Source organism: Copadichromis virginalis, linkage group LG1 (genome assembly GCF_057382275.1).
Source record: "Copadichromis virginalis isolate Kocher_CV1m ecotype Utaka linkage group LG1, C_Virginalis_male_GT1.1, whole genome shotgun sequence".
NCBI lineage: Eukaryota > Metazoa > Chordata > Actinopteri > Cichliformes > Cichlidae > Copadichromis > Copadichromis virginalis.
Window position 1 is genome coordinate 41,058,253 of NC_140618.1, and position 15,197 is coordinate 41,073,449.

Sequence of the window (15,197 nt, forward strand, 5' to 3'; positions counted from 1 at the left end):
TGATCTTTGATCACCGTCTCTGATTATCACTGGTTCAAATGTTTAGGGATAACTGGTAATTAAATTTGATAAGTAATTACATAAAAACAACAACAACAACAACACTACATAGTCCACATTTTGACAAACATGCTAATAAGGTCTTCTTTAATTTCCGTACATAATCTGGCTACAATGTAGCTTGCCATCGCCAGTGTGTGAATGTGTGTGTGAATGGGTGAATGACTGAATGTAGTGTGAAGCGCTTTGGGGTCCTTAGGGACTAGAAAAGCGCTATACAAATGCAGGCCATTTACCATGTACCATGAGTCTGTACCAAGCATGTCACGACCTGCAGGATCAGCCAGGTGCTGATCAGAATCTCTCCACTCCTAGCCCTCCTCTCTTCTCTTTTTCCCTCTCTCTCCCCCTCTCTCCTTCTCTCCCCTGTTTTGCCAGGGCGGAACTCATGGCTCAGCCCCGCCTGTTGGGTTATCATATAGCCCGACGGGCGGGGCTGAGATAGATTTTGGTCGCCCGACCGGAGATATCGCTAGCTCCGGGACGTCGGGCTAGCGATTTTGCGAGCCCTGTGGCGGGTTCACGCCCTCGGTCCACGCCTTCCTGGATTGTGAACACCTGGGCCTCATCAGACCAGCTGGTATATTAGAGGGAGGAGATCAGCTGTTCAACGCTGGATTGTTGTGAAGGCTCTAGTCAGTACACGTCTAGCTCAAGTTTCCTGTGCCTCTGTCTCAGAGACTTAACGAGTGTTTCTTTGTTCCTAGATTCCCCGGACCCGGATTGAACTGAGCGCATGTGTGATTTCCCCGTTTTCCCTGGAGTCCTGGACCCATGCCCCTCACGTCTTGTATATAGCACTAATCCCGCACTGTCTGTACATACACTTGGTGAAGATCTGTAAATAAACAGTCTCTGTTTAAACGCTACTCAGGAGTCCTGCGAGTGGATCCTCTAAGCAACCCGTGACAAAGCAAGACAATAACCAGGGCATTATCTCAAAAAGGACTTTAGTATAGCATATAATATATTATGTTATAAAATATTATCCATCAATGCATATAGGTGGACCAAAGTCCAGGACAGCTTAGTTATTCTAAGACAAATTTACAAATTTTAAGTGCCGACGGCCCGCTAACATGCTCTATCAAAAATGTGCTTTGTTGTGTATCTGACGGACGAAAGCTAAACCAGTTCCACATCACTGAAGCTGCAGCATTTTTACGAACCAGTTCTGGTTCATCCGTTTCATTCAACGATCCGCTCTCGCCCTTCTCATTCTCCATCGCTGCCATGCTTTTTCCACCATGTGCGTATGAAAACAAAGGCACTGCGCATGCGCGTTTCACCCATACTCTATCGCGATATTTCATTTTCTTATCGTTGCCCAACATTATACCGGTATTACCGTGAACGGTATGATATGGCCCAGCCCTACAATTAACTTCATCATACATAAATAACCCAGGAGTCTTCGAAGTAACTTTGGTCCATCGAGACGACAATAAAATGATAATATGGTCTCCTGTTAGTTTGGAATTGAATATTGGTCAAGGGTTCCCTTTGTTCACTTCAGACTTTCAGTACAACTGTGTATCACACCAGTTACAAAATACTGATGAGCAGGACAAGGAACTGAGAGCAGTAGCAGTCAATGAGAAATCTGTTCCAGATCGTGAATAAAACCAGAAAGATAGTGACCGACTCTAGACAACAGAGGACAGATATTTATCAGAGCCTGTGTTTATCCTGGGACAGGACGTTAGTATACAGTTGTGTTCATAAATGGTAAATGGCCTGTATTTATATAGCGCTTTACTAGTCCCTAAGGACCCCAAAGCGCTTTACATATCCAGTCATCCACCCATTCACACACACATTCACACACTGGTGATGGCAGCTACATTGTAGCCACAGCCACCCTGGGGCGCACTGACAGAGGCGAGGCTGCCGGACACTGGCGCCACCGGGCCCTCTGACCACCACCAGTAGGCAACGGGTGAAGCGTCTCGCCCAAGGACACAACGACCGAGACTGTCCAAGCCGGGGCTCGAACCGGCAACCTTCCAATTACAAGGCGAACTCCCAACTCTTGAGCCACGATCGCCCAAGTTTACATACTCTGGTATATGCATATAGATGATAAAAGAAAAACATTTCTTTCACTCATGGTTAGTGGTTGGCTGATGCCATTTATTGTCAAACAACTGCGGGAAAAGGTAGTTGACTTCTATAAAACAGGACAAGGAAATAAGAAAATATCAGCAGTGTCAAACTCCAGTTAAGAAGTGAAAAATGGGGGTTCTGCTGAAACCAAACCACAGTCAAGTAGACCAACTAAAATTTCAGCCACAACTGCCAGACATATTGTTTGGGATGCAGCTCCCCCAATCAGAAGCAGGACCTGCAGACTCTTAAAGGTGCAGAACACTCATACACAACAGACCAGACATACTGACACACCGATTCAAAACATGGCCAGGGCCACATAACAGAGTAAGCCAGAATGAGACTAGGCAAGAAAAGAAAATGAGAATTTAGAGGAGTAAATAAGACCCAAGGCTTGGATTTTCAAAGCCATCAACTGCTGACATCCAGAAAAGTCTGTGCTTCAGCATGCTTACTTTGTTTTTGGCATTGACGTCCACACCCTTCTTGATGAGTTCTTGCATTTTCCATGTGTCATTTCTTTTGGCAGCATCGTGAAAATCCTTTTCAGACCACAACACTGAAATCAGACAAAGAAAAAACCTTAAGCGTCAAATCTGTGCTGGAGTTGAAATGTCATTTGCCACCTTTGAACCTAACCCCACTCATTGCATAAAAGTTAATAATCCAAGAAAAAGTTTACAAGAGGAAGACGGGGGTGCAGAAAGAGTGAAATAAGCTACATGAATGTGTGAGCCTGAGTGATGCTCAGGCCACAGGTAAATGGCCTGAGCCAAGTGGCACCAAGTGGCACAACAATTCACTTCTGCCACAGTTTCTTTTGACATAAAGGGACTTTAGCATGACATTCAAGTTCCAGCACCACTCTGCTTGAAGCTAAAACTAAGTCTTTGATCTCTATTGGCATTCATGACCTGTGCTACCATTTGTAACTGTGGAGACACGTATGGCTGCAAAGGAAATGAATTTAGTATGGTTGTTAGCTGTACTTTCTTTCACCCTCATGTTGTGTTCTGGTCAAATTTGACTGATTTAAAACATTTAGCTTTGAAAAAAGTTTCATCAGACTGACCTGAACATTCCATGACTTTGTCCACAAAAGAGTCCACACACTCAAACGCAAAACACACTCCTTGGGTTCCCTGGCAACCACTACAGAAACATTTTCCCTAGTAGAGCCTCTCTTCCACGGAACAACTCCAACTGTGTTGGCAGTTCTCACAAACAGTTGAAACATTGTTTCAAAGGCATCAAACTTGTTTCATAAATTTGGTTTATAATACTTTTTTGGAAGCAAAGCCCCCCCAAAAAAGCATAGAGGCAACTATGTGGCAACACCAGGGCAGGTTGATATACCCTAAGTGAGGCTCTTGATTACACAGTTGATCACTACACTGGTGAGGACAAGTGAGAGAATGAAACTGACAATGAGGATGAAATAGAGGAGGAAGTGTCAGAAGCTAAAGACAGCACTGAATATAATTTGTGCAATCCAGACCAAGATTTGTGCAATCCAGACCAAGATAAGATGAGGAGGAATTCAGTGATGAAGATGACGCTGCTGTCACATTCAAGAACTTCAGGAACTTATCCCCACCTGACAATCACGTTAGGTTTTCTGCTGAAAATTTCATTAGAACCTGCAAAATTTGCTGTATCCTGGATGATGACATCAAATCCTGCTTCGAACAGTTACTGACTGTGTTGATCTAAACCATAGCGGCAAACTTTGAAGGGGAAACAAAAACAGAGTTACAAAGACAGTTGGAAGGAAGTAACCCAGAAACAGATCAAAGCACAGATGAATCTTTGGATGTTGAGTAATGAATTCAGATCCAGAAATATTCAACCAGCAGTTTATGGGATGCAGCGTCTGGTCAGTCAATGTTTCAGGCCACCATGTCACTCCAATAATCTTACATGTTTTTTCGGGTGATTCTCTTTGACAGCCACGATACAGGACCAGGTTGTCATCACGAAGACAAACTGGCGGTGATCGGAGAGGTCTGGGGCAAGTGTGTGGAGTGCCAGCCACTATATTTCAAGTCCAAACGTCACAGTGAAGGAGCATCTGCTGGCTTTTAGGGGACACTGCCCTTTTAAACAGTATGTGCCAAGCAAGCATTCTAAATACAGCATAAAGAAATGGGCAACATATGAAATATAAAGTATTCCCAGTCACTTTTGACACAACAGGTGTTACTCTGTTTGACTGTAAAAATATTGTAAATGGTTAAAAAAAAAAACCTGTTCCTGGTAACTTTGACCCAATGTAATCTGTGACAATTGTTTCTCGTAGTCAAAACAATGCAGAAATTACTTTTTAGTAGTCGAATTCACAGGTTATAACCTCGGATTAATGAAACATAAATAACAAACAGAAGTTTAGAAATGGTTTATATGAGAAACAGAAAAGCCACTGGGCTGCTCAGTCACTAACTAACATTACTGTACTTTTATTATGAGTGTTAGACTGTAAGAGTAACAGCTGAATACTAAATGTGTTCAAACAGCAGCATATTTCTCTCTCTCCACATCTGTAAGGACAGGTGAGAATGAGACTTTATTCGAGCTTTGAGGGATAAACTTCACATCTGACACTGATTCTTCTCTCTGATTACAGGAGCTGCACTCAGATTAGGGCTGCCACAAACGATTATTTTGATAGTCGACTAGTCACCGATTATTTATGCGATTAGTCGACTAATCAGATCATCATCCATTGGACGTAAAACTACAGCTTATTGCACCAGCAGCATCTGCTCTTATATAACTATCATTAGCTTACAGCTTTAAGCTTTTAAGGTGCTAACTAAAAATAAAGACAAGATGATAGTTTATTCAATTTTAATGAAATTTGCAGATTGTTTCGGTGAAGTTTAATAAACTCCTTGCTATCTAAAATATAACAGGACACTGGAGTATATTCTGGAGCATCTCACACTTCTGATGATCAGCTGTCTGCTTGACGTTTATTCAGCTGTGTAAAAACTATAACTTTAATCTCAGACAAACCGATTTACTCAGGAACAAATAAAATACTAAAAAAAAAAAAGCCAAACAACAACATTTTAAGTTATCTAAGTGACTCATATATATTTAACCTGACTAGCGAAAGACGGCGGTGGGTTTGAAAACGATTTGCCGGGAGTCCGGTGCTCTCACGGCGCTAGTGACCTAGCCCCCGGCTCGCTATCGAGCTAGTGGGTAACAGACGTCTCCGAAAACGTCGGAGCGCTTTTGAAAATATGTGGTGTCCTGATAAACTGAGCAGATATTTGAGGTTTACACAGCTACATTCTCGCCTGAAAATATGTTAAACGTTTATTTTGTGACCCAGAAAGAATAATAAGAGTAACATTAAAACTAACTAGCTACCGCCATTGTTGGAAACTGAGCTGGGCCGCGCTATGAATTCTGGGACACAGCTGCTTCTCTTCTTCTTCTTCTTCTTCGGGGTTTAACGGCAGCTGGCATCCTTGTACATGCAGTGCTGCCATCTTCTGTTTCAGTCCGTTATTACACTCTTAAATCCTGCTACTTTATTCCTGCGTGTTTTGCGATCTTACAAACCTTCAAACGACGTGTCGACTATTAAATTTGTCGTCGACGATTTTGATAGTCGACGTAATCGTGACTAGTCGACAAATCGTGGCAGCCCTAACTCAGATTCAGACATCAGCAACACCCAGTGATGATTTATGCTGAAAACAGTTTTTTAGTACTGGAAAAAATTAACTGATGAAAAAAGAACAAAGGCTAAACTAAGTTAGCCCTAAGTTATTAAGCCGTATTGTATCACGCACTTAACTGTAGATTGTTATTCATACATTCATTTCATTACGTTTGGACAACTGTATTTCACTGTTTATATGTGTAAGAAAAAACTCCCTGGAATTCCTGCAGGTTGTTCAAAACGCTGCAGCAAGGCTTCTGACCAAATCTTCAAGTACTCACATGTGACGCCATCTTGGCATTGGCTCCCCATTGAATTCACATTCCACTTTAAGATTCTGATTCTGACTTTTAGAGCTCTCCATGGACAAGCAGCAGTTTACATTATTGAACTTCTACAGCCCTATGTCCCTAGCAGGTCCCTGAGGTCATGTGATCAGGGCCTACTTATTATACAGCATACGAGGCTTAGAACTAAGGCAGACAGAGCTTTTGCCTCTGTGGGCCCTAGAGGAACCCAGAGGCAGTAAATCGAGAGTAGTAGTAGTAGTAGTCAAGTATTTATTTATTGTCATTGTCAAAGAACAATGAAATTGCGTTTGGGGCTTCCGTACAACCCGTAAAAAAAAACAAATACCCCTTAAAACCCAAGTGTAAATATTTAACCCAGTGTGACTTCAGTGCAATGAGACAATCCTTAGCAACAACACTGGCCTACAGCACTGGCCTAAATCTCGGCAGTGTCTCTTCTTCCTCAAAAGACTTAAAGACTTCCATCTGCCTCTGAAGGTGCTCAAGAACTTCTACTCCTACACCATCCTGACGGGAAATACCTGCACCTGGTATGGGTAAAGCACCAAGCAGGACGAGCTCTCCAAAGAGTGCTTTGCTCTGCCGAACACATCATTCCCTCAGAGCTTCCTGACCTGCAGTCTGTTTACACCAAGTTGTGCAGTACCACAACCAGGAAGATTATGAAGGACCTCTTCCATCCCCACAATGGACTCTTCTCACTGTTGAGGTCAGGGAAGCGCTTCTGCTCCTTTAAGGCCAAAACAGGGAGAATGAGGAGGAGCTTCTTCCCCCAGGCTATTCAGGCCCTGAACCAGGTGTAGGACTGCAATCTCTACACATCACTGTACATGCACTTAACAACAACAATAATCGTCAGTTTTGACTGTTTGATCCAAGACTGTCAATCTGCACACGGCTGATTTGCACACCTTTTTATTTTAATTTTTAATTTCAGTGTGTTCTTGTATTTTTAATGGTTGAGAATTGCACAGCAATAAGCATTTCACTGCATGTTGTACTGTGTATGATTGTGTATGATAAATAAAATTTGAATTTGAAAATTGAGCCCTGTGGAGTGCCACATGACATAAGCATTAGATGCTTCAGAACTGCAAAGGTTTACAGACAAAGATCTATCTGCCAGATAAGACCTAAACCATTTAAGCACAGTGCAATGCAATGATGTAGCAAAGATATTAAAAATGTTGTGGTCTATTGTGTCAGAGGCAGCAGTTAAGTCAAACAAAACCAGAACAACAAGTTTACCAGTCACATGTGATAAGGATGTTGTTAAACACCCTTAATAATACAGATTATGTGCTATAAAGAGTTTTACCCAGCCTCCCTGGGAAAGTCTATGCCAGGGTGCTGGAAAGGAGAGTTCGTCCGCTAGTCGAACCTCGGATACAGGAGGAACAATGCGGTTTTCGTCCTGGTCGCGGAACACTGGACCAGCTCTTTATCCTCTCCAGGATACTTGAGGGTGCATATGAGTTTGCCCAACCAGTCTACATGTGTTTTGTGGACTTGGAGAAGGCATTCGACTGTGTCCCTCGGGGTGTCCTGTGGGAGGTGTTGCGGGAGTATGGGGTGTCTGGCCCATTGCTACGGGCCATTCGATCCCTATACGACCGTTGCAAGAGCTTGGTTCGCATTGCCGGCAATAAGTCGGACTTGTTCCCGGTGGGTGATGGGCTCCGCCAGGGCTGCCCTTCGTCTCCGGTTCTGTTCATAAATTTTATGGACAGGATTTCTAGGCGCAGCCAAGTGGCGGAGGGCTTTCGCTTTGGTGGCCTCAGAATCTCATCTCTGCTTTTTGCAGATGATGTGGTTCTGTTGGCTTCATCGGGTGAAGGCCTCCAGCTCGCACTGGAACGGTTCGCAGCCGAGTGTGAAGCAGCGGGAATGAGGATCAGCACCTCCAAATCTGAGGCCATGGTTCTGGGTGGAGTGCCCACTCCGGGTCAGGGATGAGTTCCTGCCCCAAGTGGAGGAGTTCAAGTATCTCGGGGTCTTGTTCGCGAGTGATGGGAGAAGGGAGCAGGAGATCGACAGACGGATTGGTGCTGCGGCTGCAGTAATGCGGACGCTGCACCGGTCCGTCGTGGTGAAGAGGGAGCTGAGTGTAAAAGCGAAGCTCTCAATTTACCGGTCGATCTACATCCCTACCCTCACCTATGGCCACGAGCTGTGGGTAGTGACCGAAAGAACGAGATCGCGGATACAAGCGGCAGAAATGAGCTTCCTCCGAAGGGTGGCTGGCCTCTCCCTTAGAGATAGGGTGAGAAGTTCGGCCATCCGGGAGGGGCTCAGAGTAGAGCAGCTGCTGCTCCACATCGAAAGGAGCCAGCTGAGGTGGTTCGGGCATCTGACAAGGATGCCTCCTGGGCGCCTCCTGAGGTGAGGTGTTCCAGGCATGTCCCACCGGGAGGAGGCCCCGGGGCAGACCCAGGACACGCTGGAGAGATTATATCTCTCGGCTGGCCTGGGAACGCCTTGGTATTCCCCTGGATAAGCTGGAGGAGGTGGCTGGGGAGAGGGAGGTCTGGGCCTCTTTGCTTAAGCTGCTGCCCCCGCGAAAAGGCAGCTTGGACTGAGGCCTATATTTAGCCAGTTCAGTGTGCTCAAGAACAGGTTTCCTAAGCAATGGCTGCATTACTGCACATTTAAAATTTACAGGAACTAGACCAGAGGACAGACTGCTGTTTATAATAGCAAGAACAGACTGCCTGCCCTATAGCAGTCAAAAAAAAAGAAGAGCTGAGGCCTTAATATAGCGAACCACATCCTCTAAGAGTGAGAGGGTCACCGGCTCAAACTGAGTAAAAACAGAAGAAGGGACAGAGGCAGAGAGGCGAGTCAGCAGCTGTGATAACAGCCCTTGTGGTAGCAACCTTTAAAAGAAAACACACAGAAAACCATTGCATATATCAGGAGAAGCGTCTAAACAGAAACAGAGGCAAAGGTGTTAAATAACGTGGCCTATGGCTGTTTTAAGAAATGAAATCTGTAAAATATTCCTTTTTTGCCTCTTTAACAGTATTCTGGTAGTGACACTGGCAGTCTTACAATTTGAAATGACAGCTTTTCCATCTGTGCTCTGCTCTGTGACATTCCCTCCTGATAGCATGAGCTCTGTCATTAAACCAAGGTTCAGGTTTAGAATTAGGCTGCCTGACGTTACTAGCCAGAGATGAACTATTTGTTATTAATCTCCCGCTCTCTTCAACAGCTTGTCCTTTCCTCCAAGGATGGTTTGACAGGAAGAATAAAACCAGGAACAGGAAGGGCCACAAAGCTGATTAAAATCAGCAAAAAACTGAGAGGCAATGGGAGAGATAATAGCCCAACATTGCTGAACAGGAGGGCGAGCTGCAGTACATGTAAAACCCACATTAAATAAAACACACATCTGAGAGTACAGAGGTACAGACAGGTTAGTCACAGGGAGACTATATGAAAGAATAAGGTCTATTGCGTGTCTCCGCTTATGAAGGGCCCAGTACAGAGTGAGCAACAATAAATAAAAACAAGTTGCCCCCCCCCCCCCCCCCCCCTGTACTGGATAGAACAACAGGGGGAGACGAGCAACTCCTTTTTCCCACAGGATGCAAAATGCAGTCAGCTTATTGTCCCTGAAGCGTCCCGAGCAGGTGAACCTGTCATTAAATGGACATTAGCGCGTGATAATAGCAATAGAGGGGATCATAGCATTAAATGTGACCCATCCTTTCTTGTTGCCAATAAATGTCTTGAGCAGTAGATGGCAGCTAGAACTGGAATTAAATGTAGGCTCTTATCTTCACTTCATCTACGTCCATCCAATCCTCGCACCTTTGCGTCCCATGCAAGTCAGACTTCATGCTGCTGATGTGAGCAATTGCATAGAGTATGTGTCCTGGTGTGAAACCAGTTACTAGTGGTTTGCAGTGCATGCTCTCTGCATTAGTGGGAAACCACTAACTATTCTAGAGCACTCAAAGCACTTTATACAACATGCCTCATCCACCCATTCATACAAGGGTTTTTTTCAATGCTTAATTGCTTTCCATCTAACATTCACACATATTCATACTCCAGTGGTTGCATCATAGAGCAGCTTGGGATTAGTGTCTTGCTAGAGGATATTTGGCATGCAGACTGTCGCAGCCAGGGAACCACAAACCTTCCTATCAGTAGGCGACCCAGTCTACCTCCTAACTAGACACACCATCACGAGACATCCACTCACCATCCACTGCTCAGCCTCCTAGTAGATACACCTATGGTAACAACTTCAAAAATCCTACATAACCTTGTTCAAGTTATTTCATTCACAAGTTTTAAAAAAAATTGACCTCTAACCTTGACCATGAGGTCGATGTCACCGAGATTTGAAGTTCTCCAAGATTTGTAATAGATACACCCATGGTATCGATTTCAAAATCCTCATTATGGAGTTATCACAATCACAAATTTGTATGTCCGTACTGCTCGCCTATCTGGTGGGCAACTATAACCCATCATATAACCCTGTACACCTCTGACTTCTGCTACAACTCTGAATTATGCCACATTCAGAAGTTTGCAGACGACACAGCCATCATGGGGTGTATCTGGGATGATCAGGAAGAGGAGTACAGAAGTCTGGTGAGGAACTTTGTCGCATGGAGTCACACAAACCACCTGCAACACCTCAAAGACTAAGGAACTGGTTGTGGACTTCGGGAGGTCCAGAGAAGGTCCACTGCCGGTTCAGATAGAGGGGGAGGAGGTGGTCAACAAGTACAAGTACCTCGGGCTGTGGGTGGACAATAAACTGGACTGGTCATGCAACACAGAGCACCTGTATAAAAAAGCCCAAAGCCGACTGTACTTCCTCAGGAGGCTGAGGTCTTTTAACATCTGCAGGAAGCTCCTGAGGATGTTTTACCAGTCAGTGGTTGCTGGAGTACTTTTCTATGCTGTGGTGTGCTGGGGGAGCAGCACAGCAAAGAAGGACTCATCCAGGCTGGAGAAACTGATCAGGAGGGCTAGCTCTGTGGTCGGCATGAAGCTGGACACTCTGGTGACAGTGGCAGAGAAAAGGACATTAAAGAAACTGATGGACATTATGAACAATGCTGGGCATCCTCTGCACACGGCCATTAACAACCAGAAGAGTCTGTTCAGTGACAGGTTGCTTCTCCCAAAGACAAGAACTAACAGACTTAAAAACTCCTTTGTCCCACACGCCATCAGACTGTTTAACTCCTCTCTGGAGGGGAGAGGGAGGGGAAACAGGAGGACAAAGGAGGGGGGAACAACTAAGCTGTAGTGCCTCTTCACCTCACTGTACAATACCTTTTGTGCAATACTTTTGTAAATAGTCAACGGTGCAATAGACTCAATACTTGAAATGTGCAATTCACTTGTATTTTTATTTTTATTCCTATTTATTCTATTTATCCCCTTTGTATATTTTATTTATATTTGTTTCTGTATTTATATATATATGTGTGTGTGTGTGTGTGTGTGTGTGTGTGTGTGTGTGTGTGTGTGTGTGTGTGTGTGTGTGTGTGTATATATATAACAGTTCTGTAACTGTAACTTCAGTCGTTGCTGTGCTTTTTTTGGAAGTCGAATTTCCCAGAGGAACCCACCCGAGGGATTAATAAAGTTCTATCTTATCTCTTATCTTATCTCTTATCAGCTTTTTACAGCTGAAGGGGGAAAAAATTTAGTTTTCATGGTTTTCAATTCCGCAATTCAGCAAAAATGGTCAAGGGGGGGGGGGCAGACACAAATGGCCAGCATGAAGCCCAGAGGGCTAACTTAATCTAATGCAATGTTTAAATTAAGGTCCCAGTATGCCTGCCACAACATCATCTCACAGTCACTTGTACCTGTAGGACTATTGTTCCAACATCTCACTCTGTGTACCTGTATGTCTCTAAGCTCCTGTATTTGAAATATCACTGAAATGGTAGGAAAAACCGTTACAAAGCACACTTGTGTCTTCAACCCAGCTGGATCAGGAAAAGCCTGATGCACCAGGTTATAACAATTGAGACCTGGTAACACAAAGACTGTGTTCTAACTTCTCAACATGACATGAGAACATGACATTGACTAAAATCATCCACATTTTTCTAACCGAAAACCTTAGATGACGAGTACAGGCTGTGAGGGACAGTTCCCTGTACAGCGGTATCCAAGCCCTCACTAACTACAAAGGATAGAGCCCCCCCAAGCCCCAAAATCACCCTCAAACTCGCGAAAGGAGCTCAACACCTTCTTTGCTTAGGTTGAGGTGGACTGCTCAGTTTGCTCTCTGTGGACTAAAGCTCAGCATTCAACACTATAAAGCCAGACATCCTCATCATCAAACTGGACCATCTTCATATCCCCCCCTACCAACTGCTCCTGGATCAAAGACTTCCTCACAAACCGGCCTCAATCAGTCCAACTCGGACCCCAAACTGGGTGTTTGGTACACAGACCACTACTGAGAAAAGCAAGGCTACGCAGAGGGTAATGACACTGCCCAGAAAAATCATTGGCTGTACTCTGCTACAAATTTTGTGGAGGGTGGCACACTGGTCTGGTGCTCATTGGTCTGGTCTAGAACAATGACGAGTGACGAGTCTGCATACAGACAGGAAATAGCAGTCAGAACCACCTGGAGCTGAACCTGCTCAAGATTGTGGCGATATTGGATTGTCGGAGACCCCCCCACGCCTTCGTCCCTCTCACCATCCTGAACAATAAAGTATCCGATGTGGATCACGGATTTGAAGTGGTCCTCACATCAGTCTGTCTGGAACAAGGCCCAGCAGAGGTTGTATTCCCTGCAGCAATTCAGGAAGTTCCACCTGCCACAGGAGCTGATGGTCATCTTCTACACTGCAGTCATCCAGTCTGTCCTGTGTACATCAATCATTGTCTGGTTTGGCTTAGCCACGAAGCAGGACAGGGCCAGACTGCATCAGAGAGGATCCTCAAGCAGAAAACATCTCTGCAGATCCTGGACATAAACTGTTCTATTTTTACAAAAACCAGCCACCACTCAGCCATGACTCAGGTCATATGCATATTGTACTGCACAATCTGCACTATTCAAAATTAATACTTAAGGTTCATCCAGGTTGCTCTATGTTCAGCCTATTTATATCTATCATTCATGCCCAGCTGCAACTTGTCATAGTTTGTATAGTTTCTTAAGACCTTCCACAACTTGCACTTTTCTAACTTTCTAACCTCGTATTTATGTTCTCCTTCTGTATATATGACTTATTTGCTTATTTAAAAATGTTTATTTTTTACATGCAGAGAGTAAAGCGAACCTGAGTCAAATTCCTTGTTTGTGTGCACAAACGTGGCCAAATAAAGAAGATTTTGGTTTTGAATCAATGCATGCAACACCTGTTTCAGGTAGAGAAAGGCAGCAGTGTCCTCAAGATTGCTTGTTTATTTCTTTTCATTCAAAAGACCCTCAACGGCAGTAAATGTTTCTAAAATAGACAGTATAAAACTGTGGGTGATTATCTACATCCATCTTTTATACTGAGTATAGTTACATCTCCTGTTCCAAATGTATCCTGAGCTATGAATGGTTTCTTATTATCCTACAAAGTATCAACAGGCTTTTTCAGTGCAAAATCTAAACAATTAAATGGATAGATACAAAAAAATAGAACAAAAAAGAAATCTCAGAAATCATATTGACTTTAAATGTTGATGACAGGAATTTAAACTCCTCAACAGTTTACTCAGTCACACAAAGAAATCTGTGAAATTGCACTTTTAATTCCTGTTTCCTGTTAATTGCAGTGTGGAGAGCAAATGATCAGGATACTCCAGTCACTCTTTTGTCAAACTTGAGCAGCAACACAACCATCACAGGGGCTTTAATGGGGACAAATAAAATGTGATAGGCTAAGATAACAGCCACTGTACAGATAAGATTACCCAAACTGCTAATACATAAACTGTGCCTCTAGGCTGTTGGCTGAGCGTGAGGGTGGGCTTCCCTGCGCCACAGACGGACATCCTGCGCTGAGCGAGGACAGAAATACTTACAGAAGTCGTCCTCCGACAGCAGCTCATCGCCCATGACTGCTGCTCCTCAGAGCCGCTTCTACCGGCCCGGCTCCTCTTCCATCACTCGAGCCCGTTATCCTTCTCCAGCACAAGTTTATCCTGCGTGCTAACGTCAGTACATTTGTCAAGCTACACATGTCAAAACCAAAGAACCACCATATCCGGTCTATACCTTCAAAATAAAGCGAGCACGTCTTCAAAGCAGAAACGACGCTTCTCGGTCTTTTTCTGGCAGACAGCGAAGCGTGACATTCCCGTCACCAACTGCTGTGATCTATGGACTCAACTCACCATAAACCACATATTTAATAAACAGATAGATCTATCTAAAATAGACTTTTGGCCTGATAGATTTCACTTGGGACCAGCTCCCAATTTGGATTCTGGAGACAGACACTATCTCTACTTTTGAGATCAGGGTTAAAACTTTTCTTTTTGATGAAGCATATAGTTAGGGCTGGACCAGGTGACCTTGAATCCTCCCTTAGTTAAGCTGCAGCAGGTGTGGGGATTCTGTGTTTCTTCTTCACTCACCTCTCTGTACTCAGTTATTAGTCATTATTAATCTCTGGCTCTTTACCAGAGTGTCTTTATCCTCTCTCCCCCTCCTCACCCATTCAGTAATGCCGATGGCTGCCCCTCCCTGAACATTGTTCAGCTACAAGTTTCTTCCTTTTAGAAGGTTTTTCCTTCCCACTGACTCCAAGTGCACGCTCAGAGGAGCGTCGTCTGATTGTTGGGTCTCTCAGTATTATTGCTCTGGTGTAAACTTAGAGCTACATAAATAAAACTGAACTGAAATGAATATTGCAATTTTTAAAGCGTGTCCGAGTCATAATGGGGCTGTTTCCTCTCTGTTTCTTCCTGTTTCTCATGTCTCCTGCTTACTTTGGAGTTTATAAAACCATCTCCACCTCTCTTCTTCCTGGCATGGTTTTGGAGCAAAAAGGCAGCTGGTAACTGGCCAGTCATATTGATTCTGTAACGTGTTTGTTGAA

General features: G+C 44.1%; 1 protein-coding gene across 1 annotated transcript in view; it reads right to left on the bottom strand.

The window, feature by feature from the left end:
• Window positions 1–14,327, bottom strand: part of ankdd1a (ankyrin repeat and death domain containing 1A) — a 35,692-nt gene extending 21,365 nt beyond the window's left edge. The window contains exons 1-2 of the mRNA XM_085463287.1: window positions 14,179–14,327; window positions 2,625–2,728 (exon numbers count right to left, since the gene is read on the bottom strand). Of these exons, the coding sequence (XP_085319413.1) occupies window positions 2,625–2,728; window positions 14,179–14,212 (138 nt within the window). The 5' untranslated portion in view covers window positions 14,213–14,327. The remainder of the gene's footprint in view (window positions 1–2,624; window positions 2,729–14,178) is intronic.
• Between the last annotated feature and the right edge of the window lie 870 nt (window positions 14,328–15,197).